At 37.5% G+C, this 25172-nt stretch overlaps 1 protein-coding gene across 13 annotated transcripts in view; it reads left to right on the plus strand.

Moving 5' to 3' along the window:
• The window catches only part of ARHGAP12 (Rho GTPase activating protein 12), a 75849-nt gene extending 51139 nt beyond the window's left edge, over window positions 1-24710 (plus strand). For 7 of the 13 annotated variants that reach the window (XM_069006527.1, XM_069006529.1, XM_069006517.1 and 4 more), the window contains 13 exons: window positions 84-158; window positions 2785-2846; window positions 4463-4544; window positions 6588-6710; window positions 11014-11118; window positions 11455-11553; window positions 14118-14226; window positions 15205-15324; window positions 18214-18312; window positions 20357-20434; window positions 21233-21367; window positions 21638-21740; window positions 22167-24710. In XM_069006527.1, coding sequence (XP_068862628.1) covers window positions 84-158; window positions 2785-2846; window positions 4463-4544; window positions 6588-6710; window positions 11014-11118; window positions 11455-11553; window positions 14118-14226; window positions 15205-15324; window positions 18214-18312; window positions 20357-20434; window positions 21233-21367; window positions 21638-21740; window positions 22167-22341 — 1365 coding nt within the window. In that variant the 3' untranslated portion in view covers window positions 22342-24710. The remainder of the gene's footprint in view (window positions 1-83; window positions 159-2784; window positions 2847-4462; window positions 4545-6587; window positions 6711-11013; window positions 11119-11454; window positions 11554-14117; window positions 14227-15204; window positions 15325-18213; window positions 18313-20356; window positions 20435-21232; window positions 21368-21637; window positions 21741-22166) is intronic. The other 6 variants (XM_069006528.1, XM_069006530.1, XM_069006521.1 and 3 more) reach the window with 3 other exon arrangements.
• The last annotated feature ends 462 nt before the right edge of the window (window positions 24711-25172 follow it).

Consider the following 25172-nt stretch of genomic DNA (forward strand, 5'->3'; position numbering starts at 1 on the left):
GCATCTTTATGTTAAAAAAAAAATTGTATGAAAGATAATAATATTATCTGTTGACATTGACATTGACTGTTTGAATTTTATAGGAATCATCAACTGCTTCTAAGGCCAGTTTTCCTGAAAATGAGTCATCTCCTTCTTCACCAAAGCATCAAGCCACAGTCAGTATGCAAAAGTGTTTAAATAGATAAGTAGATGTTGTAGAAACTGGTCTATTCATGATTAGAGAATTGAGCGTAAGCCTTCTTGTTGGGAAAAATAATAGGATAAAACTGTTTGAAGGCTTTGCATTTTAAAAGGAGTGTATTACATCCAACTCTGCTTTCAGGAAAAAATTCTGAATGTCTTTGGCTTAAATGGAATTTACTAGATTAAGTTAAAAATTCAGTGTGGCTAAATTGTGCCAAATTACGTAGAACTCAGTTTGCTTCCTCCAACAGTTACATTTTCTCACGTAGCATCTTGAAAGGTAAAAACAGGAACAAATTGCCCCCCTTCACAGAATCCCTCACTGTTAGTAGTCAGTAATAGTTTGTAGCATTTGATATTTCTAATTCTGGCTTGTGTTTCAGTCTTCTTAGAGAGACATAGGGGGACCTGGAATAAATAAGCTGTCCTTTTGATTTAGTAGAACAACTACTGGGAGAAAAACCTAAGCCTGCTAAATGACTTTTTAAATTTCAGTTTGTATTTTAAATGTGATCATTTCTTTTTTAACAGTGGGAAATGGATTAATAATGTATTTTAAATTTTTTTTTTTTTTTAAATTTTGGAACTGGACTTCAGTAGCAGTGAAATAAGTAACTTGGTCAATTTTACCAGCCCCTTGGTAGGTACATCAGGGCATTAAAGGCACAACTTGTCCTGTTCCTTTCTTACTCTGTGTGCAGGGAAATAATTCTCTGGCTTAGTCGTGATAATCCATTCTTACAACACTTCAAACAGTTTTTCACAATAAAATAAGCATTTTTTATTAAGCAAGCATAGCTGATAGCCTTACACTAAAGCAATTACTGCTGCATGTGATCTAATTTCTTTAAATAGATCTCAAATTTTTGAAATTGTATTTTGCAGAAGAGATCACTCCTGATTTAGATAATAGAAAAAACATCTGTATTTTCTTTAGCTGTCCCCTGGAATTTAAATATTCCAAAGAATGCTGGTAAATTTTTGGCAATTTTGATCCTTAAACTGCTTCCCTTTTCTTTTTCCTGATTCCATTAATTTTCCCGTTAGTACCCCCTAGTGTTGCTGCTAAGTAGGGCAGTATGATACTTTCTCTGAATAATTCTCTGGAGCATCCCCTCTGGTTCCACTGTGAGTAATTGATTAAAACAATGATTTGTTTTGGGAAGTGAGCACAGGTTGCTCAGTCACTGTGAAAGTTGGTGACAGTCTTGTTCTCATTGTTAAAGCCAAAGGTTGGTTAGAGGGGTGCAGTTAGAATGGCTGGTCCATGGTCTGCGTGCATCACAAATAAAACAGTCTAAAGAATGGGATAATTCATTTGTTTGGCTTTTTGGAGAATGGATGAGGGAAGGGACTCATTTCTTCTATTGAAAACACCAGTTTTGGAAAATAATGCATCTGTCACTGACTTGGGAAAGCATTCCAGCCCAGTGAAGATACCAGACAGTTACCATTGGACTGAAGTAATGTCTGATCCACCAGATAAACACCTTTGTCCTTGATAAAAAAAAATTTCTTCAAAATTCTATTGTGCAGGTATGGTCCATCTAAATTTGAGATTTAGAGGAAAATTCTGAAGAGGATTTATATTCTATTTTCTGGATCTAGAATTGAGGTCATTTTTTAAATGATAAAACTAATTTGGATTCATTCCCTAGTTGATTGTTTCAACTAATAGCTTATTTCATAAATTAGGAACTGTTAGAAGCTATTACTGAAAAGGAATTGAAAAGAAATAGTTTAGTGTTCTTTTAGCACCACTGACTGGTAGGACAAGGCTGGGGTGACAGGAGAAAATGGTAGAATTTGATACCTCATCTTAAGATGATGGTTTAAGTGAATCTTCTTATCCTAGAATGCTTTGTCAAACATTCCTTTAGTTTATTATTTTTATACAGAAAGTAGAAATATCCACTCCAAGTATTTGAAACTTGCAAACAGCCTTCTTGTTCAGCAGTGTTCCCACCAATCACTGACTGGTCTGCAAAATTTTTTGTAGGCATACTAATATAGATGGTTTTCATCAGCAAGACATAACTAAGTAGTTTAAAATTCTGCTATTTTCCGTGGGGATAGGAAAAAAAAGAGGACATCAAAGAAATGCTTCACTCCTCTGTTTTTAACATGAATATGTTAATATTTTTATGCACTTCAACCATGTTTTATTTAAAATATGAAATTATGTTAAAATTGCTTGGAAGAATTTGTATGGGAATTTAGGCTGGTTTTTTTTGTCAGTCACCTCCTTTTTTACTAAAGGACTACTGTGCTATTACACAAATCATCATAAATTTACGTTCATAATTTTCACTGTCTACTGTCACAAATTATTTAGTTTGGCTTGTCCAAAGAACCTTGGTCTTGATGAAGGAAAGCTTTTTACCCTCTGAATGGTCATAAGTACTTTCCCAGAGGAATTTTGATTTTGCTGATCTCTGAATATTTAAATATGCTTAAAGACAGTTTCTTGAAGTTATAACATGAGCAAAGATGGCTCTTTGCCAGAAATGGATTATTTGGGGGATTGAATTCTGTGATGTGATATTAATAGAAGCAGATTTTCTTTTATATTTCTTATGTCTTACTCTTGTCTTACAGGGTCAAGAAAAGTATGGGTTATTAAATGTGACAAAAATTACAGAAAATGGGAAGAAAGTTCGGTAAGTCTTGGACTTGAAAAGTGCATGTGCTTAGGGTTTATAAAAGGTCTTTTTTATTAGACAGGGGTTTGCAGTTTCTTGCTTTTTGTCTGAATTTGCCTTAGAGGTTTTCCTATATGACACAGCTTAACCTTAGCCCATGTGTTTGTCCCAGTGAGCTAATGGGCTGCAGAGAGCCAGAGGCTCATGTGTCAGGGATTCACAAAGGGCAGCGAGTTCATGAAGGTGTATTGATGAGAGACAGCTTTTTGAAATGGGATTAATTGATTGATTGAAGAACAAATCTGTATAGGTTATAGCATGTCTTGTTCCTTGGATAAAATCGGTGTAAGAGGAGCTTTCAGACTTTCACTTGCTGTCCTTTAACTTCCAAGGAGTGAGTGTACATCCATGTGCTTCCTAATTCTTCCTTCATTGTGCTTGTGAAGGCTTTGGAGCAGTGTATTGCCCAACGTCAGTCTCCTGTAGGTGACGAGTGACCTCATTTCTAACTTTTCTCTGCATCCCAGGCAGCAATTTGCACTGTAAATCATAATGTGTAATCAGGTGGTGCTGTCTAACTGCATTTCTGGTGTTTTGCAAAGAATCAATGGCAAATACTGCAGAGGTGTGGCACATCCTCAGAGCTAATTTAGGTTTGCTTCTTGGGTTTTTTTTCCTTTTCTCATTTATTCCCTTTTTAAAATTTGTTTTTCAGTTAATTTAATCTTTTAGATCTAATGGTGTGTTATATCTAGTTCAGTGTCTCCCAGACTTGTGATACATGAAGCATGCTTGTCCTGAGGATTAAATAGCCAACACCCAGCTGTTACTGTAGAGCCATCCTGACCTAGTCCAGTGCAGCTGGGCAGCACATCTGACCTCCAGTTTGGTTCCTCAGAGCTGCTTTTAAGAGTTTGGTAGAACTGGATGGACAGTGGCTTGTGTAAGCTGCTGCTGGTACAATGTGCTGTCATCGTTTACGTTGCATCTGTTGGAATCATTGATCTGGATTGTTGCACTGCTGAACAGAAAGATGCAACGTGGCTGTCCTGTCACTTTGAGAGCTGTTAAGTAATAATTCATGTTGGGCAATGGGAATTCAGGGCTTGTCAAGATTTTATTTTCTTTATAACCTCAGGAGGACAGGTCTGCTGGCATAAAATCAAATAGTCAGACAACTGAAACAATTCATCCTTTCTCTTAATTTTTAAGATGTGTAGAAAATACTTTATTGCCAATGTAAATGAGCTTATTACATAAACATGGCACACTTGCATCTCAGGTCAATGAATTTCAGAATTATGCAGTACTTTGGCATGATCTGTTAAGTACACAGTGGGCTGAGTGTTCCAGATTAGCCCCTTTGAAATTATAATTGCATGGTGTTTCTCTTGGTGAACTGCTTCTACTACTAATTAGCTTTGTTTGATTTAGACTTTGATGGTCAGGCTGGGATTGTTAACATATGTTCCCTTCTACAAATATGATAGCAATTAAGACTTACTGATGCCACTAATGACTGTATATGTGCTTAAGTATATTAACATACAGGTCAGCTGAGCAACAATGATCAACGGTTTAAATATCTGTTTTCAGAGTCAATTTATTTTATGTTTGTTTACAATTATTTACAGAAAGAATTGGATGTCATCATGGGCAGTGTTACAAGGGTCATCACTGCTGTTCACTAAAACCCAAGGAAGTGGAACTGGCTGGGTAAGCCCAGGAACAACCCCTACCCTCACGGAAGTGTTAGTCATGTAAAGCACAATAAACTAAAACCCTCTTATTTGCAGGGCCCAAAAACCTATATATATATATACCTAATTTAGAAAAAAGTAACTGTGTATAAGTTGGCAAGAAAATAGTTTAATATAACAATTATGGTGTAGCATAAGAAAACCAGTTGTATGTATGTATGCTTGGCAAGCAAGAAACGAATAACATTCAGATGCCCCATAGGCTTGAGGTTTTTTCTCCAGGCCAAATATTTTATGTTCCTTACTAGTGTATTTGTCTAAACAGTTTGTTTGTTTTACCATTCTTGGATATTTTTTCATAAACTCCAGGTAATTTTGAATGTGATACATGTAATAAAGAAAATAATCTGACACTTGGCTTCTTGCATTTGCCTATTTGAGCAATGCAGTGTTGTTGTCTTATGATTTAGTCTTTGCCTTGGTGGATTCCATATTTTGTTCTGGATCTTCATAGTTCATGACAAGTACTTGTACTTATTTTGTTGTCTGATGAAGACCAAAAGAGAAACATCACACTGAAGATGATGATTATTCAATTTTTTTATCACTTCTAGTGTAATAGCACTATAAGTAAATTTGCTGTATTTATCTGGCTGCATTCCTACATTAATAGGTATCAAAATAGCTCTTTATCTGTGGCTTACTTAGCCTCTTTTGGAGGTCTGACATTAAACTGTGTGGATCTCCTGTAATAACTAAAGACAGGCCAGAGTCAGTGTTCATTATTTCCGTGTATTATCATGCAAATTCCAGCAAAATTGCCTCTTACAGATCTGTGCTATCTTGCTGTGCTTTACTGATCTTTCTCCATTGCTCACTTTCTCCTGCTGTGCTTCATTATGGGTAGTGAGTTGAAATTGACAATTCTCTTTTATAGTATTGAGTTTTTTCAGACCTGTAAATATAATTTTCCCCCCTTCTGTAAAAGAGTTGATTGGAAAAAAATAGGTGAGGATGGATAAATAAAGTTTGGAGTAAAGAGAATGAAAAGGGTAAAGTTGGGCAAGGTGGTCAAGCAGAGGGAAAAGAAAGGAAGGAAAAACAATAAAGACAAAAGGCATTAGAGAAGGTAAATTACACTGTATGGCAGGAAGTGGATTTTCGTGACTTCTATGGTTGACTTCTACAGCCAAGGATCCAAGAAGTATTTTAGTTTTACAAATATTAATATGCATGTTTGGAAAGTAAAACTTTTGCCTGGGCAACAAGTCAAGTTCCAAAATCTCAATTACAGCTACTAATACTCTTAATTCAAGTGTGGCTGTAAATCAAAAGAACTGTCTTTTTCAGCTGTGTTGATACCATTAAAACACACAATGCTAAACTGTTCATGAATATATGATAATGTTACAAATGATGTGTGCCCAAATTATTTATCCATAAAAGATAAGCAGTAAGCAGAGTTGCATTATTTATGGGCACTAGTGTAAGTTGTGTTATGCCATCCAGATAGAATAATTAAAAATAATTAGAAATCTAATAAATAAATTTAAAAATAAAAATATGTAAATTCTTTTGATAATTTAAGTGGAGCAGAAGTCCCATAGTCACAATATTTCTGTGAGACACTCAGTTGTGTGTACTGTCAAGCACTAGAGGAGGGTCAGCAAAATAAATAACAACAGTATAAACAGAATAAAATGAAGCTGGCAATATTAAGCAAGAATCTCTTTCAAGGACTTAATTACATATCTAGAAAGTCAGCTGTGATTATGCAGGTGTAAAATATTAAGTATTCAGCACACACCCTTCTTGGTCTCTGCAGGAATTTTTTATTTTTTTAGGTATTCAAAATTTCACTTCACCTCTCAAACTTTGTTCTGTGTCCATATTTTAATAAGGTGAAGTCAAGTCTAACAGATTGACATATAAGAATTACATTTCTTCTTCATCTTATGAGAAGAATATTTAGCATTTGTCTAGTGATTGATATAACCATATCTTCTTTTTTTGTGCATTGTTTTGTGACTTCATCACTTTTCTTCTTTTTCTCATCAAGTCATTTTGCCAAGGGGGCTCAATTCCTGAGCTCTTGCTCTCGCTGCTTTCTTCTTGGAAAAATGCTCTCAGTCGTCGACCTGCTGTCACCTATGTAAACTCTGCCCAAGTTTCAGCTATCACTGTATGTGTTCTTGTTGCATGCCTCTTGTCACTGTAAGGCTATTTGCCACTAATCCTGAAAGTAAACTTGAATTTTTCCAAGATTTAGTTTTGACACTTCATATAACACCTCATATATCTTGTTTGTTGTTTTTGAAAGTCATCCAAGGTGCAAATTAACACAAGTTTATTGCAATAATCCTGTAATTGTTCCACTGGAATAAAGCAGAAAGTGTATCTTTTTCATTGGTGCCAGAATTATAATCCCAAATTTGCCTACTATTTGAACCACTAGTGCCTTGACTAATAAGCAGCATGATATGCTGAGTTTTTTAACAGATATTTTGTCTGATTCTTTCTAACACAACTAATTTAGAATCTTTGTATGATGCCTATGATACCTTTGGTGGTACAATGGTGTACGTCTTGTTTGATAATTCTAGCTGTAATTGGAATACCCAAAAATGTAAATGTTATGCATGAAGAGGTGAAAGGAAAAGAGCACAAGGATGTTCTAGCTATATTCCACATACAGAAAGCTGATGTAAATTTGTAGGACTCTTTGTGTGTAATTTAAGCATCTGTAGTTATGTTTTGAAAATGCCAAGCACAGAAGAGCTGCCTATCAAAAATGCATAAATTACCTTGTGTTAAAAATGATGCAGCTGTCTTTTTCTTGTTTGTCAAATTATTTGCTCTGTATGTGGAAGCCTGGAACAGATCATTTGTGAACAGTTTGGTAACCTTGTGAAAGGCTACTTTTTGTAAGGAAATTGGATTTTTTTTAAAGGTTTTTTCACTCAGTTTTTGGTGTGAATGAGCTGTATTAGCTATTGTCAAATTCTAGTGACAGAAAATAAAGCATAAAGCACAGCAAATGGTAACTGCTTAGAAGGATTCATCTGTCAGCTTTCTGTAATAAGCACATGTCCTCACTGACAAGTACAGGCGTGGCAAACCAAGCCTGTAAACTTCCCAAATATCAAGGAAATAGATGCTCTTCAAGATACATCTGAGCAAACTCTTTTTTGTGTTATACCACTGTGATTTTAGCCAAGGATGTAATGTGTACATTACTACAGTTCATCAGTATTACACTGCTGATTATACAGGAGCTCCGATGCTCATAATGAAAACTTCTTGGCCTGCAAATGCTCCTATCAGTCTGGTTTAAAAAAATCCATCTTTTTGCTGTGACAATAAAGAATATATTTTTCTTCCTTTTTTTCACTTTTTTTTTTTGTTTAAGCTGTAAGTTTTGAAGCTCCCCTGCCAGCTGAAAAGGTGCACCTGTTTCCCCAGCTTTCTTTCCGCAGTCTGTCCATGGATGAGGAGGACTTGGAATTAAAACACCCTATCCAACTCTAATTAAAACAGAATTACAAGAATGCCAGATGTCATTTATACATCCAAAGTCTTCCCATAAATAACTTCCAGTTCTGTTTCCAAAGAATGCTAGAATGTGTTATAGTACAGACTGTGTGATTTGTTCCTGTGCAGGCTTCCAGGACTTGGAGAAAATCCTGAAAAGATTGAAAAGGCCTTCTATTTATTGACGTCAGTACACATCTTCAAGGCTGTCCTTAAGCTGCACAGCATCTACTCTATCTAAAGCAAAGCAAACACCCTATTCTTTCCAAAACGTTACCTTTCCCATACAACCAGCATAAGCACATCCCATGACTATGTTTTTTTGTCTAAAAAAAGCTGTCAGAAGTGACTGTAGGACAGCTTAATATCTAGGACAGCTGGCAGCAACGTGTATAGACCACTCCCTCTTTCTGTCTTACATTGCTGCCCTTTCCAAAATTCGCAGACAGCTCAAAAGAGAAATCCAGGAAGAGTAAAGGGTCTGCTCAGTAAGAGCTGGATTTCTCCTGACTGGTGCTGGCTAGGTAGCACACCTTGTTTTGAGGAAGCAGACTTAATGTCTGTGTGGCAGCAGATGCAAAAGGAAAGGCTTTCTTTTTACCTCTGTCAGCAGAACCTGCTGGCTTCAGAAGGGTTCTGTTGCATTCAGCTAACCTGTGTGTGCTGGGCATCTCACCAGCCCTGTGCAGCACTTGCTCCTGAAAGCTTTAAGGAGGGAAATGACTGCTGGCATCTCATTTTCATAGACCCAGGAGCAGAAAAGAACCTTGACAGGAAAGCTCAAAGGAGAGCCTGCATGGTAAACTTAAAAGATTATGATGAGTATGTAATGTTTTGGTATGTAAGAAGAGCTTTGCAGTGTAGCTGAATTCTTTGCCTGGGTTTCCCCATCCTTGGATCTCACACAGCAGCATGGCCACCATTTGAGTGAATGAGTGGTGAAAGACTTTTATTTTGCCTTATTTAGCTTTAATCTTTGCTTTTTTCTGTTCTTCTCTGAAATGCTGAAGGGAGTCAAGTCAAAAACATGGGTAAAGGTGTAGGAGGTAGTGCTGTAATTTGTCAGGTATGGATTCAGCAAGCTGGTGTATTGGAGGGTTTTTCTTTTGGTCAGAACAGCACTGACAGTTCACATTTTTTTCTTGTGTGTTATTATCACCTGGAGCAAGTCCTCTCCTGTGATTCTCAGCATCATCTGGGCCATGGTTTTAACTAATCACACCTCTGCCCCCAGTCCTGTAGAGGACTTTGGCACTAGTTTCCTGTTCTCTCCAGTGCCAAGCTCTATAAATTGATTTAATTTTTTTTCCAATACGCAGCAAGATTGATCTAGACTGCCAGGAAGTGCGTGTCTGGGACACTTTGGATGTGTGTGCAGCAGTTATGTGACTTTCTCTTGAACAGGCAGCTGCTGCAAGAGCCAAAATTGGCCCAGAGATTGTTCCTGTGGACTTTGCTGCTGAGCTGGGCCTCCCTCAAAAGCTCTACTATAATTAATAAGAAATGTTCTTGGATGAGGTATCTGAGAATTAAGTTAGAAAGCAGAAGGTGGTGGGGATTTTTTTCCCAAGTACTAATTGGCATAGGGTAAATTAGAAATGCAGCCCTATTCTGATACTTCATGGATAAAATAAAGAAGTTAAGATGCTACTTTCCATTCAACACTTCATTGCCCTTAGGACTCTAGGCATTGCAATTTTCCAGTGGTAAACAGCTTTTCTGAAACACAATTAGCATTAATTAACATCCATGCTGGGAGTTTAATCAGAAGCAGCAGATTAGTCCTCTTTTCTGTACCATTTTTTCTCCCCTTGGATATGGCTGTTCTTGTACAGGCTGGAAACTTGTGTTTGCAGCAAAGAGCTTGTCCTGGGGCTTAGATCCCCCAGAGCTGTCACAGAAACGGCATTCGCAGATCAAAGACTTCATAGAGAAATAAGAGAAGAGCCTTTCTGAGGGAGTAGATGCTGCAAGCTTTCCCTGGAACTACAGCATGAAATTTCTGTGCTATAACTGAGTGACTTAGAGCTTTCCCTGTTCCATATTTTACTCATGTCACTCACAGTTGGAGCTTTTTGTTTGTGTGGGCCACTGAATTGGTTTCCTTGAGGAATTACATTTCAGAGCTATGTGGTGTATGTTGAAATGATAGTAAAAGTACTTTATTTTAAAAAATTTTGATATCTAGTATAAATGTGAAAGTAGGAGGTGAAAATAACTCTGTGATGTTTTCTTCCAAATTGTTTGAAGGGTTACTTGTGGGTTAAATGATTAGGTGTTTTTTTTTCACTCGTGTTTTGTTTATTTGCTGTTTGTTTAGTGGACAGACAGTGAGTTCTGTTTACTTGGTAGGACATGCTCCAGTATTGCAGTAGAAGTACTACAGAAAAGTATAAAAGTGTTGGGGGGTGAATGTTTATAAAACTTATAAATAGATAAAAATGTATAGATAAATGTACAAACTGAGGTTGCTCTTTCAGTGTGGAGGGATGTGATTACTGTCTAGGAAACCTACTGTTTCTGGTTTGATTTTTGGTTGTACGTACAAACCCTGGCTAAGTGGCAGAATTGGTCTTTTTTTTGTTCAGTGACTTATTAGCTGGTTTTGTTTAAAGCTTGGGACTATCTTGACTGAAATCAAGCTACAATCAAATATTGTATGGACTTCTACCATTTGTGATAGGAAAAAAGCTCTGCTGGAATCTGATTGGCATATAAATGTATGGAAGTCTGAGGGCTTTAAGCTGAGCAGATTGTAATAGACATGCTTAAAGATAGTTCTGTGGAAGGTTTTTTGTTTTCCTGGTGTCATGCCTGTTGATTTGTGGTGAAGTACTCTATCTGGTTTAAGTTGTATAGACTGTAAATAATACCTGTTACATTTAAAAGATTGCAAGACTGTAAGGAGTTTCTTTGGGTTTAATTTTATCATCATTGTTCCTATTTTTTTCCAGAAGTTTGGTGTCAATCAGTCTAAGCCAGAATTTACAGTGGATCTCAAAGGGGCATTGATTGACTGGGCCTCGAAGGACAAATCCAGCAAAAAGAATGTTATTGAGGTAAATTATTTCACTTCAATTACTGATGTAAGAAATTTTCTCTAAACTTAAAATCAAGAACTCATAAAACTAGGTTTTATCCACTTCTACCTGCTTAAATGTAGATGTTATCTTAGTACTTGCAAGAAATGTCCATTTTTAATATGTCTGTATGGGATATGCTTTTCAATTTTAGGCAGACTGTTAATGGCTATTTTCACTGGTAAATGTTCTTGAGTGGCTTTGTATCAGCTAACAGTTTTGGCAGCGAGAAGTTTAATTTGATTTAGGTAATTTTACTTTTGAACTGTAGTGTGTTTATCAGTTCTGATGATATCTGGTTTTATTTCTTCAAAGCTAAAAACCCGCCAAGGAACTGAGCTGTTAATTCAATCAGATAATGACAGCTTTATTAATGAATGGTATAAAGTTCTTAACTACACCATCAATAATCAGGTATGTATTTAAATCACAAAGGTTCTATTTTCATGGTAATATTATTTAGTAAACTAATTGATACAACAACTTCTAATGCTTCATGTGCATCTTCATTTACTGATTTTCTTGAGAGCAGGCAGGAGTTTGAGGATATGGCAGTTCCAGGTGGTGGTGAGTGAAATATAATAGTGGCAAAGGAAGATGGTCCACTGGATTAAGGTGCCGGAGGCGTGGTCTGATGTCCCATTTCAGAAATGAATTTACTTCTATGGCTGAATAGTTGTTCTGTCTCAGTGACCTGGAAGGTTCTGACAGAGAAGGAATGAAAGGGGGAGGATGGCCAGGGGATGACTTCATGACATATATTTATTAGCATTTGATACTGCTCTTCACTTACTATGGCTGCACTGAAGTGCAAATTAAAAGCCCTGCCAAAATACTGTATTACCTCTTTTTATCTGACAACATAATGCCATGTATTTAATTATCAGAGAAGTGCTTGAGCATTTGCTTTTGATTTTGCCAAGCAAGATTAATCATTTTTTAATTCAGAAGTTAGAGGAGATCTTGGAGAACATATTGCTCTCATATCAAGTTTACTTCATGTGTATTCTTACTTCTTCATAGTTCCAGGCTTGGCTGCTGTCCATAAGCTCCATTTTTGTTGCTTTCAGTGCCAGTCAGTGGCCTTCATTTCTCCTAGCTCTCCTAGTGTTTTTCACATATGAGTGTTTTCCACCAAAACACAGCAGGCTAATGTGAATGGTTCCATTTCTTTCTGAGTGCTCATGGTTTAGGTTTCTAATCTTCTGCTCTCTCCTCATGTGGAAATGTCATGGCCCTTAATAACCAGGCAAGGCAGTGTCACCCAGTCACTCAGTGACACCTTTCTCCTGTCTGCCCTGTGTAACACAACTGAGGGCACTTCTTCCCTTCTGAAAAATGAGCGAAGATGGAAAGGCTGAGATAGGCTGAGATGCGAGCGAGGTATTGCATGTTAGGTTGAGGAAGTGAATGGTGCAATAAGGAGTTTGTCAGCACTCTGGATGTACACTGCTGGGAGCTGGTAGCCAAGAGACCCAAGATTACAAGGCATAAGTCAAAAAAGGGCATTAGACTACTTGATAATTTGAAGCACTGAAAAGTTGGGTACAAAAAGCCATCAGATCTAAAGTCAACTTTAGATTTTGGAAAGTTTGTGGTAATAGTAGCTGTGAATCTCTTTCCCATGGCCGAGGCACTAGTTCTAGCATGACAAGATCTTCCTCAAAAGAAAGGGCAGATGAGATTCTGTTCTCTTTGCTCCTTCAGGCTGCTGTTGTGGCAATATCCTGTACAAGAGGAACAGCTACCTGCAAAGTATGTGGCTGTTCTCTTTCAAATACAGAAATTTCCAAGTTACTACTTTAGACTTTTTGCATAGTATAAACTATATTGCAGGTGATTTTTTTATAAAGCAGTGAATAGTTTTAAAATGTGCCAATCCTAAAAAGCTTTGAGGCCTCTTGAAGAGTGGCAGAGGATCCTTAATGGGGACATTAATTGGGCAGTTGAATATATTGATCTTTGGTGTGTAAAAAGGCTATCCAAAGCTTTTGAAAATGAATAGGAATGAAGGTTTTAAAGCTAACACTGCTCTACAGGTTAAAGTGCAGCTTAGTCCATGAAGTCATGCTGTTGCTCACTCAGGGCTCTGGAGTGCACAACCCTGTCTCATTTTTGAAGTTTCCTTCCTTGTAGCAGCAGGCACTCTGCAGTCAGATTTTGGCAACTGCGTAGCAGTCCAGTTCACTTCAGTTGAAGGGAAGTAAGACAAACACAGTTTGGGAAGGGAATGTGTTGTACTGAAACTGAGGAAGTTTCTTTTCCCATTTCCTGGTATGTCTGCAGTCATGCACATAGCATGGGTACGAGGCTGCAGGCAGGATCAGCAGACTCTGGTATCTGCCTCCACACTTCAACATGATCCATATTTGTACTTGACAATGGTTAATGAGAATATGCTGAGATAGCAGGAACACAGGGCAAGAATTTTAGGCACTGGTACACTTACTGTTTCAGAGTGAATTCGGTGTATGTTTTGACAGTAGTGAGATTTTCCAATTGATCTATTTTCTATTAAAATTTTATTTATAGAGATAACAAATTAGGTAAATGCTCTAGAAATTTTTTTTTTTTTTTACTGTATCAGTCAGGTATTTCTGTGGCAGACCATTAAATAGTTGATGTTTGTCTATTGGATTTGTAAAATAAGCCCAGCCAAAAATAATTTCTGTTGTTTATTGATTGATGTAATGAAGTGTTATCATGAAATGCTGGTTGTACTTTGTTCAATGTCCAGCAACATTTTCTTTATTGAGTCTAATTATGAAATAGTCTTTCTCAAAGTTACCCACTCTGCCAGCGAGAATGGTGTTGTCTCTGAAGATGTTTAATATCTAGAGTTCAGGAAAGAACCAACTGAATGTCATTATAGGGGGGAAAATTGTGTCTTGTAGAACTGTCTGCAGGAAATGTGTGTGTTAATGCTGTATTCTCTGAACTGGCAAACTGAGCACTGCGTATCTTCTTGAATTCAACAGGTAATAGAGTCTGATGAAGCATTAGATGATGAGGTACCAGATTCCCCTGGAGTGGAAAAACAAGACAAAGAGAAAGAGAAAGAAAATAAAGACTCTAAGAAACTTCGTTGTGAGTTGAAAATTTTCCATTAAATGATTCTAGCAATGCCAGTTTTCATTTTCTGCATCTTCAGTATTATGTGTAAAAAGGGAAGAATTCAAAAGGACAGCTAAAAATGAAACTAGTGAAGTTTGGAAACAGGCTTAATATAGTTCATTCTACATATTGATGCCACTTGGTAATTTTTCTATCATGTTTTATTAATCATACTTTAAAAAAGGAAGAAGAAGAAAAGAAGTGTGAAATGTCTTTCGTTCCTGCTGTATGACATATTTAAAACAGGGGAAAATAAGTGGTGAAATGAATTATTTTCAAGGTGTTGTCAAATGCACAGAAATAGTATCTGACTTTTATAAATAGTTTTAAATAAGAATCTTTTGTCATTTTACTGATTGGGGTTTTTTTTTATCTGTGGCTCAGCGTCTGTAAATATTTGCACTTTTAACTTGAGCTGCAATTTTGCTAAGTTCCTGCTAATGCACTGGCTGTTTAGAGAAACAAAACATTTTTAATTACACCTTCAGAATTTTGGAGCTAAATGTCTTTTAGATGCAGAAATTAACTTCCTGTGCACAGAAATATATTAATCAGGCAGACAGTTTACTGTATTTTCCTGCTAGGCCCTATATGTAATTTTCAAGAAAGTATTTATTTCTTTGAAAATAGTTAACCTAATGAGAGGCAGGACTGGTTTTGAAACATAGCTGGGTTTTTAGATTTCCACAGCAATCCCATACATAAGCTACTGTTTAGTTGGTTTTGCTAGTTTTTAGTGACAGGGTTGTCTCTTGGGTGTTTGGAAAATGGATGCTATTTACAAGGAGTTCCAGAAAGTTAAGGAAAAAATTAGGGATACATTGCAAATTTGAATAGGTTTTTTGTGTGTTTTGGAGCGTAATTGTTTTTTTCTTTTAATGTTGGTTCCTTGGCTGATAAATGCAGTGTTGGTCCTGTGGGTAGTAATGCTAAATGTGTTTCTCTTTTCAGCAGTGAAAGCACCCAGCAATATAGATTCTACAGATCAGAAAAAGACAAAAACGAAGCTCAAGAAGTTTCTTACACGGCGCCCTACATTACAAGCTGTCCGTGAAAAAGGCTACATTAAGGGTAAATGAACCTTTTTAACAAAGGACATAATTTGAAAAGCTGAACTTACTAGTTCACATGTAAAATGGGGTTTAAATGGTCTAGTTTCAGAGTAAAATATGTGTGTATAGTTGGTTTAACAAAAGTCTTGGATGTATAGTGGAATTGGTGATTGATTGCTGTACTTCTGAGTGCTGTTACTAGCCATTAAACTGCTCGGAGGATGCCCTCTCCTTCAGTTCGTTGCTGACCAAACTGCAGTGAAAACTGAGGGCCCAGGAGCCCATTTGGACTTGGACTCTCTAGCTAAGAAGCACTGCATTCTACCTTTCTGAGCTGGAAATCCAGATATCTGACCCTCATTTGTGCAAGCAAGGGAAAGAACAGCCCTTTGGGTACAAGGCTGAGGGCATGGGCTCACCCGTTTCACAAGGGTGTTTTAGTCCATGTGGAACCAGACAATCATGTGCCATATCATAAGAAATGAAATATTTAGGAAAACCAGGATGAGGTTTACAGGAGTGTTAACTTAAACCTCTTTTTCCCATAACCTTTTTTGAATGTACACATTGTTTTAATTGTTTCACAAAGAGTGTTGCAGATACTCTTGAGTCAAAGTTATGAAAGATTTCCTTTTGTCACACTTGTAGAAATTTGAGAGAACAGTATTTGCACAGGTTTAAGTTAATGTGTTTGTGTAAATTATTGACTTGGTACTCATTGTAAAACTTCATTTATTTATTTATTTGTATGCTTTAGCAGGACTTGTAGGTGGTGCTCTACTAGGGTCAAAATAGCATATGGGTAGGCAAATACCAGACCAAATCCTACTGTGATTTGCCTCACTACATACTTTAACAGGTGTGCTTCTGTTGCATGTGGCGTTTGATATATTTGTGTATCTGCAAATATAATTTACTTGTAAATGATGGAAATTTTGTTTGGGATAAGGAGGCATTATTCCCAGACTTTGACGGTTTGCTCTGCTTTACAGCTTAGTATTCATGTCATGGCTCAGTGACGTAACTTCTGACATTGGCAACAGTGAACACTAAGCCAAGTTTAATTTGTACATGTGCGTGCTAATGATTGGATTTTTAATAAAGGCGTTAAGGAATGAAGAGTTTGGTTTTTATTTAAAAGCATGGTGTAAGTTTTAAAAGTTGGATGTGCACTGTATAGTTTTACATTTATTGTATGAATGAAGAATACAGAAGTCTTCACTTAAAAGCCCAGTGTACTTTTGTGGCTGCTACAGAACAAGCTTAGTAAATGGAAAGCTTGGCAAATCCAGTATGAGCAGATAAAATAGTGAAAAGTTCTAGGAGAAAAAATCCACTTAAAACAGCATGCACTAAGTGGAGAAGGAGCTGTGCTAAAGTTTTCTTACATGGAAAATCAAAAGTACAGAAGTTACTTTTAAGATGAGAAAATAGTACTCCTGTGTATGTTGAAAGTCAAAGGCAATTGTAGCAAATTACTTTGTTATGTGCTACTATTTTCTTCTGCTACCTAATCTGCACTGCTTTACCTGCCACAGCTGCATGCTAGCCTGGCTTTCTGCTGCGTGGGCTTTTTGCTACTTTGCTCCTTTGCTACTGATTCTGCTTATAAAGCTCGCTGCGTGAGTAGCTGCCACAGCACTGAGGTGGTGTGGACCACTGGCCTCATCGTATCCAGCTAATAATGCCATAAAATGCCCATTTTCATACTGTAAAATTGGTTTGGTGTGCTGTTTGGGGTTCCCAAAGCACTAGTCAAGATGCAGGAGTTGTTAATCTACTGAAATGACTGAACATGAAAAATGGGCTAGATGCTGTGCATGATGCAAATGCAAGAGCAGTCTCTCTTTTGCAGAAGCTCTGAAGTAAGACACACTAGATTCTGGGAAGATGGCCACTTATGTACCTATGTTAACAGAGTAAACAAAACAACAAACACCCCTTCTCTTTAAGAGTGCAGTCTTTGCTTCTCTGTCTCAACACCCCATGTCACCCTCATGCATGTGAACAGAAGAGGCCATCTATTATTTGGGCATCTCTGATGAAGGCCACAGAAATGGATCTGTCAAAGACTTTGGTGATACAGTATCTGAGCAAGAGGAATTGACATGTTGCTCAAATTCACTGAGATGTTGCAAGATTCTCACCTCTATGCAAGCTGATTTTCATTTTTGCTCCACTTTATGATAGAAAATACTCCTCCTGGATTGTGTAGTTCTAAAAATAAGACTCAGATTTACCTTTGCCCATAAATATCTGTATTTAGATTCCAGCCTTGCAGCCAGGTTGCCTAGACATGGTCAGACTTGCATCCATTCCGAGCTCTGAGGTAAAGGTCTGTCATTTACAAGTTTGTGTCAGAACTTAAAAATGTCAGAAGACTCTACATTAAAGTAAATGAATACATAGTGCTGTGTTAAACAGTAGGTGCTGTGGAAGATGACATTTTGCACATTTTTTTCCCAAGCAGTGCCAAAAGCTTTCACTCTGGCTAAAGTTCATCATCTCTGTTCGAATTTTTAACAAAGATTGCAATAAATGCATGTTGAACTTCGGACAGGAATGGAGTGTAACAGGACACATTTGAATCCATTAAATTTCTTATTGCAGTATTGACCAAATTGCTCTTAATTAGAAGTATCACCTGATGGATTAAAATTATTTCAGTAGCAAAACTTCCTTCCTTGGAGGCTCATGTTTGTGTAGCTGCTGACTTTCTTTCTTACTGGGAGCTTTTTCTTGCTGGGAGCTGCTGAGAACTCTTTTCAAAACTTTCCTATTTCCTCTCCAATACTGCGACAATTGTATCCAGTAGACTTTGCCCTTTTTAGAGGTTTGTTTTAACCTGAACTAGTTCTGTCACTTGAGTCCTGTTCCACTGTAAATCAGTCTCTTTACTTGGTTCCAGATCAAGTTTTTGGTTCAAATCTCACCAGCTTGTGTCAAAGAGAAAACAGCACGGTGCCAAAGTTCGTGAAGCTGTGCATTGAGCATGTTGAGGAACATGGTATGGTTGAAGTTTTTTGTTTACAAATCTCTTTTGCTCACACTCCTAATGTTGAACATTTTAATCTTAAAATGCTGTTGGTTTATTTGAGGAAAATAATCTGAAACTCATATCTGGAGTTAGCATTGGGTTTTCAAGAGTGAAGACATAGGTGGGATCCAAAGTGGGGAGAGGGGAGGAAATCTTATATCTGAGAAACTGATCTGCTCCAGTATATTCCAAGCTGAGGAGAAGGCAGGACAGCCTCCTGGCAGCAAGGCTCTAAGGGAAAAGAATTACAAGAAGTAGTAGAAGAGCTCAGCTCATCAAGTTTTTTTTTGCAGATTAAAAGTGAAACTATCAAAATGCAGCCATTCATTTTTGGAAGGTTTAAGCATGCTAACAATCACTTCTGTTAAAACTTCCTTGAAACAAACTTCTGGGAAACAGTTGTGTTCCTGCTCTGTGTATGCACTGACTGCCAGAAGACCAGTCTGTTGGTTTGATGCCCTTCAGCCAATTACACCAATTGCTAAATTTTATGCAATTTTGGAGATTATCAGTGTCCACATATTGACTCAGTTTTTGTTTGCTTTCATTGAAAATATGTATTTCCTACCTAGTAACTGAGAACACTTTGTTTGAAAGCTGCATGTGACATTCTGGGTTGTCTGCTGTAAAGCACATCTCCACATTTTTGTTGAAAATATGTTGGTTGGGACTCCTGACTTGGCTGTAGTCTCTGCTGGTGTTCTTGCCTGTTTCTTGCTGTTGTCTTTGCCCTATCTCTTGGAAAAGATGACTGAGAGGGGATTATGGCATCTCCATAATCATCATTCAAATACTTACCAGTCCGTTAATCTGAGAACATTCTCTTGAGAATCAGGGTAAGTGTTACAGGGGAATACATGTGAATTCTAAGGCATCTTCCATGGGAACTTCATTTAGGATTTTGTTGCAGCCTGTAGTCCCCTTTGCTTCTATCTTATGGCCTGGGAGGGGAAAAAAACTGCTTCCATTGCATTACTCCAGTTTGACAAACTGCCACCTTGATTGTGGCAGCAGGCTTTATTCCATTTGTGATCTAAAGATTGTGAGAAAGGGATTATTTTGCTTTGTTCCTTTTTTTTTTCTTTATTTGTTTTTTATTTTAAAGACAGGACTGCAGTGAAGATAGTGAAGTTTTCCTTTTTTAAATACCTGAGGGGAAGCTGACTGAAATGAACAGCTATTTTTTCCTACCTCTCCAACTCTTCTTCCTTCTGCCTATACACTTCAAATCAGTTCTTTCTGTAAAGGAATGACTAGTGGATTATGGGGAAAGGGATATATCAGATGGTGCTGGTAACAGTGCTGTGTTGCATCAGACAACTCCTTGAGGAGCTACAGGGACTTGCAGGTATTCTGGCAACACTCACCCTCTCAGTGGCACTGACTGACCTGCTGCATCCAAGTGGCTTTTCAGATAAATTCTTTATCTCCTAATCACTGCTGAGTAACTGCAGTAGCAACCACAGAGACACAGTTTTCTTCTTTTCTGGTCGAGTGTGCAATCCTGTAAGGCAAGGGCTGCCCATTTTAGTTCTGTGGGCTGTTGGGTAGCTCTGAGTGTGCATGTGTATCATTCCTTCTCCATGTAAACCTGGTCACTTGACAACTTACAGATGCTATCTCTGCATGACTTGATTGGGTTTTTCTTAACCATACATTAAAAATTGAACATTGTATCCACCAAATATTTGATTATTGCATGTTGGACTCCCATATATTCCCTGCCCACCCACCAAGAGCATCTTAAACAAGACATCTGATCTCATTGGGGAAACTTGGAGCTGTTGCCTCATTACTACTTGAACAGGAAGTTTTAGAGATTGCATTGAGCTCGATGCTGCCAGACTTGTGTCAGCAAATTAAACCTCCTCTGTCTTATATGCCCTGCTTATCAAAAAAAGCTAGTTTTAGGGTTTTTTTCTTTGTTACAAGGTGGGTTCCCTTTGCTTTTAATTTTGCTGAGTAGACCTAAACATATATAAGATATTAAAATGGATTTATCCGTTTGTTTCAGGGTTGGACGTTGACGGCTTATACAGAGTTAGTGGCAATCTTGCAGTGATACAGAAGCTGAGATTTGCAGTCAATCATGGTAAGCTTCCTCCAGCTGTATTGCAATGGCATATATGTTCAGATTGGTGAAGTTCACAGAAAGCTCAGGAAAAGGATTTATCTGTAGCTGCAGTGTATCATGAGAAATGATTGTCATCTTTGAAGTAAAGTTACTTCAGAATTGTGAACTGACTGTATAATATACATCACTTGAAAAACCTGATGTACTGGAGGTTTGGTCTTGTGTGGACCACAGAGGCATTACTAGAACAGAATTCTAAAGGAAGGTGGTAATAGAATTTGAGGAGGGGGGATTATTTCAAACAAAATAACTCACTACCTCATGGAAAAACAGCAAGATGTTAAGCTTCCACTAGCATTAAAATTGTAAGGTACTGGTTTTTTAGTGAGATTTGCTACTGACTTTTAGTGGGGGGAGGGCTTAGTTCCTCTTCACTGTACTCTGTACATAAAACTCTTTCTTTTGGCAATCTCTTAGTGTTTTGTTCAGTGAAACCAGGAAGAGAACAGTAGCCTATGCACAATCTGACCTCTCATTTCCTGATTGGCAGGATCTAACTGTAAATTTAGCGTTATGTCAGCAGCTCCTGTTCCCTTCTGGAGAATGCCCTAGGAGTAGGGGAACTGTATGTAGTGCATTAGGCAGAGTTTGGGCATCTCCATCTGCTGCTGAATGGGATACAGGATGGGGTGAAGTGGAGCAAGTCTTCACTACTTTGAAAGCAGTAAGTACAGAAGAGTAGTTGAGTTAATTAAAAAAAAAAAGGAGCTTTTATAGTTGAAGTATTATCATTAATTATTTATTTTTGTCTCTCAGATGAGAAGCTGGACTTGAATGACAGTAAATGGGAAGATATACATGTCATCACAGGAGCTCTAAAAATGTTCTTCAGAGAATTGCCGGAGCCTCTGTTCACTTACAACCACTTCAATGACTTTGTCAATGCAATTAGTAAGTCTGGAGAACTTGCCCATGGTGTTTGGATAAGTCCTGCACAATTTTTAAAATTATTTTGGACATGAAAAGAATGTGTTGGTTATGAAGGGGGGTGACTTGTCAGGAATTGCCTGTCCGTAATGCCGGGGCCGGCCGGGAGGTGGCAGTGTCCTATCTCGGATTAGCGCTGCAAACCGTGGCTTTCATTCCCAGCCTCTTAAATTTTATATTAAAGTTTTAAACAAAAATACTGAATTTTTGTTTCTCAACCTCACCCTTTTGCAGAGCAAGAACCAAGGCAGCGTGTCTCTGCTGTTAAAGATTTAATCAAACAGTTACCAAAACCAAATCAGGACACGATGCAGGTCCTCTTTAGACACCTGAAAAGGTAAGTAACAGATAGAAGGAAAGGCTTTGTGTTGCTGACCCTTCCTTAAAGATAAAGAATCCAATTAGAAGTACCAAGTGACTGTTCTCACTGCATTTTTTCCCCTATATTGGACTTCATAAAAACAATGTATCCATCTGTTTGGATATGAGGTTGCAGAGCACCAGACTTGAGACAGTACGTTTCATAGTTGTGATGTTTACTGCCAAGTCCTTTTGAGGGACTGTGAGAGGACCAAGAATGACATTTCAAAACAAAACTTTTTTCATAGAGAGAGGAATTACAGCAGCTGTATGTCCTAATAGCAAGACTACTCATTAAATAAATACTCTGAATAGCCATTTGCTTTGAACTGTGTCTTTTTCTGTCATCCTGTTGCTCTAACATTGATAAGTCTCTTTTTGTGCATTTTTTTTTCTCTTTCAGAGTTGTAGAAAATGGAGAAAAGAACCGAATGACCTATCAAAGTATAGCAATAGTTTTTGGTCCAACCTTGTTAAAACCAGAGAAAGAGACTGGTAACATAGCAGTCCACACAGTATACCAGAATCAGATTGTAGAGTTAATTCTACTGGAATTGAATTCCATCTTTGGACGCTGACATTTTTCTTGGAGAAGAAACTGGAAGTGATGGGTTGGCAGTAGTACTCCACCAGAAGGAAAACCTCTTTCTGTATATGATGTTTTATGTTTATGGACCAAGCAGCAACTTGTTTTTTGCACTTTTGGGGGAGGAGAGAAACAGGAGAAATGTTTGACCACTTTAATGCAAATTAAAGACAACACTTCAGATTTCTTTGAAAAGTTCAATGTAAAAAGTGAATTAAAAAGTTTATAGTTTGCCTTTTTTAAGTATCATTGGAAAAATGTAATATAGGTTCATACACTGGATTTCTTTGAGAGTAAAATTAACAATCTCAAACTGGATAATCTGGAATTTAATCTCAAAATTCTTCCATTTGATGGGGAAAATTCCCACCATTTTTCCTGGTATGGAAAAATTCAGTGAAGTTACATGTTAAGCTTGTTTATTACAGCCTACTCAGATCTGTATGACACTTTTCCAAGGGTTTCTGCATGCAGTGACTGTCTTAGACTTACACTAACAGTTTGGTTTAATTATTCAAATCTAATTCTTCGCTTGCTCTCTGCTGCCCTTTTTTCCTCTTTTTCTCCTGTTTTTCTGTTGTTGGTTCTCTTTTTTTTTTTTTTTTTTTTTTACTTCTTTCTTCCATTGTTTTCCCCAGCAACCTCTCTGGAAGTTCTTTGCTGCTTCATAGAGCAGCACACTTATTACACTATTTCAAACACTGAACTTGTAAGAATATCCAGCAATGGATATGTCTTGTGGCATAATAGAAGTAATATTTAATAAACATGTTCATTTTTTCAGGGTATGTCCTGAGCTAAGTTTTGTGTTATACTGATCTAAAGCTAAAGTCCTAAGTAAATACCGACTGTAACACTGTATTGAGTTGTTGGTATAATGCTGAGGTAGTGGAAGTTCATTCTTGATGTAAATACAGGCTGTCCTTTTGATTCCTGTATATAATTCAGTTCCTGTATAGTGTAAGAACACTTTAGTCACACATTTCTAATCATGGGTAGATTAGCTACAGTAGCATAATGTTTCCAGTGGATGTCTGGGTTTCAGCAGGGAAACAGGTTGTGGGGAGGGAGGGAGATCTGTGTGCACTTTTAGATGTTAATTACATTTGCGGGCAAATAACTGTAATGCAAATGGTACTGGAGAAATACTGAGTGTGCTTGCTAAATTGTTAATGCACTACAAGAAGAGCCTTTTAGGTTATTTAATATGTACAGGATACATTAGAAAAAATGTATTATGAATTCTAACATCTACAAATAGTGAAAGTGATGTTTTGATAGATGGATGTTTGATCGAATCCACAATTTACCAAGCTAAATTTAAGATTTTCTTTTTACATTCATGTAGAATAATTTGTAAAATTGGTTTTGAAAGATTTTGTTACAGGGAGCATGGTCTGCTGAAGATTTTTTTAAATGTATTTTTCTAGACTAACTGCTGTATCTGACATATTTGTTATGTCTAACCCGAATAAAGAAAACCAGTAGTTGTTTTAGAGTTTACCATACCCGCTTCAGACAACACAAACCCCCCTTAAACAAGACCAATGTCTCTTACCCCTTAGCATGGATGGATACCACTTGTGACAAAGAGTTGTCACACTTGATTGAAATATGAATGCCTGCTTTTATAACCTGACAATTTTAGGAACTTCCCAGGCCCCTTCTTTAATAACTTGAATTCTAACATAAGGTTCAGAGAGGGCAGAAGTAATTTATGGGTAGAAATTTGCAGTCTTTAAAACACATCCCAACTTGGACCCCGCTGTACAGGAAACAGTTACATTGAGGAAGGGACTGTGTGTCAGTATCCTTAGATCTGCTGTGTCCCCTCACACACAGCCCTGGCTCACAGCAGAGGGGATGTGTGGTGACACACTGAGCTGTAACCAGATCGATGGTACGAGAATTTCACGAACATAGGGCTTGCATGAAAAGTTTTTGGAGATAAGAAAGAAGTTTAGTAACCTTGTGGCTTTCTCAGTGTCTTCTTGTGGTAATGGTGAAGTCTTGTGGTTTGTTGCAAAGCGACCTGGGTGAGAGCTGCGAAAGCCCCGTGTCGGCGGTGTTGTCAGCCTCCCTCTGGGCTGTCATGCCAAGCAGTGCTGAGCCTGTGCCCTCACCTACTAGAAAATATCACCAAAGTTGGAATCTGTGGCTGTACATTATTCAGAACCTGCCTTTGGCTGTAAAATAAGAAAGAATTCCTGCTGCTACATGAGAGGGCTTGTTCACCAGTCACCTTTTGTTGCGAGTGTTACCTTTTTCAAAGGAAGAATGCCTTTTTAAAGCAATTTGATAATGAGGATGTCACGCTTTTCCTTGTATTCCCCAAAAATAAAGCATTTTGTTATTACAGTATCTAGTATGGTTTTGTGCAGTGAAGTTGTCTTAATCTAATTTTTAGTTTGGGGAGGGGAGAGTATTCTTTTGAATTGAAAGAGGTGCAGGCAAACACTTGAGACATTCAGGAAGAGGAAGGAGTCCAAGCTGATGGTACATTTGTTGTGACCAACTTGAAACTGTATATGTCACCACGCTGGGTTTCTTCACTGCTTGAAAGATCTTGTCTTGTTCTGGCAGGTAGCTTTCTTTTAAATAATCAAAATGAGAGATTTGCACAAACACACCAGGGGAAAGCTATGTGTATTAGATGAAACATAGTTAATTTTATATATTCCTCTGTTTATGCTCTATCTCAGATTTGGTTCTGGTTTAAAGTCAGTTTAAAGCTTGAATATAAATTTTTTGGGGCCATAACCACTTAAAAGATATTGGAGGTCCAACATTATGTATTGGTGCCAGCTGAATTTTTTGTTCCAG

The sequence above is a fragment of the Aphelocoma coerulescens genome, chromosome 2 (assembly GCF_041296385.1).
Source record: "Aphelocoma coerulescens isolate FSJ_1873_10779 chromosome 2, UR_Acoe_1.0, whole genome shotgun sequence".
In the NCBI taxonomy this organism is placed as follows: domain Eukaryota; kingdom Metazoa; phylum Chordata; class Aves; order Passeriformes; family Corvidae; genus Aphelocoma; species Aphelocoma coerulescens.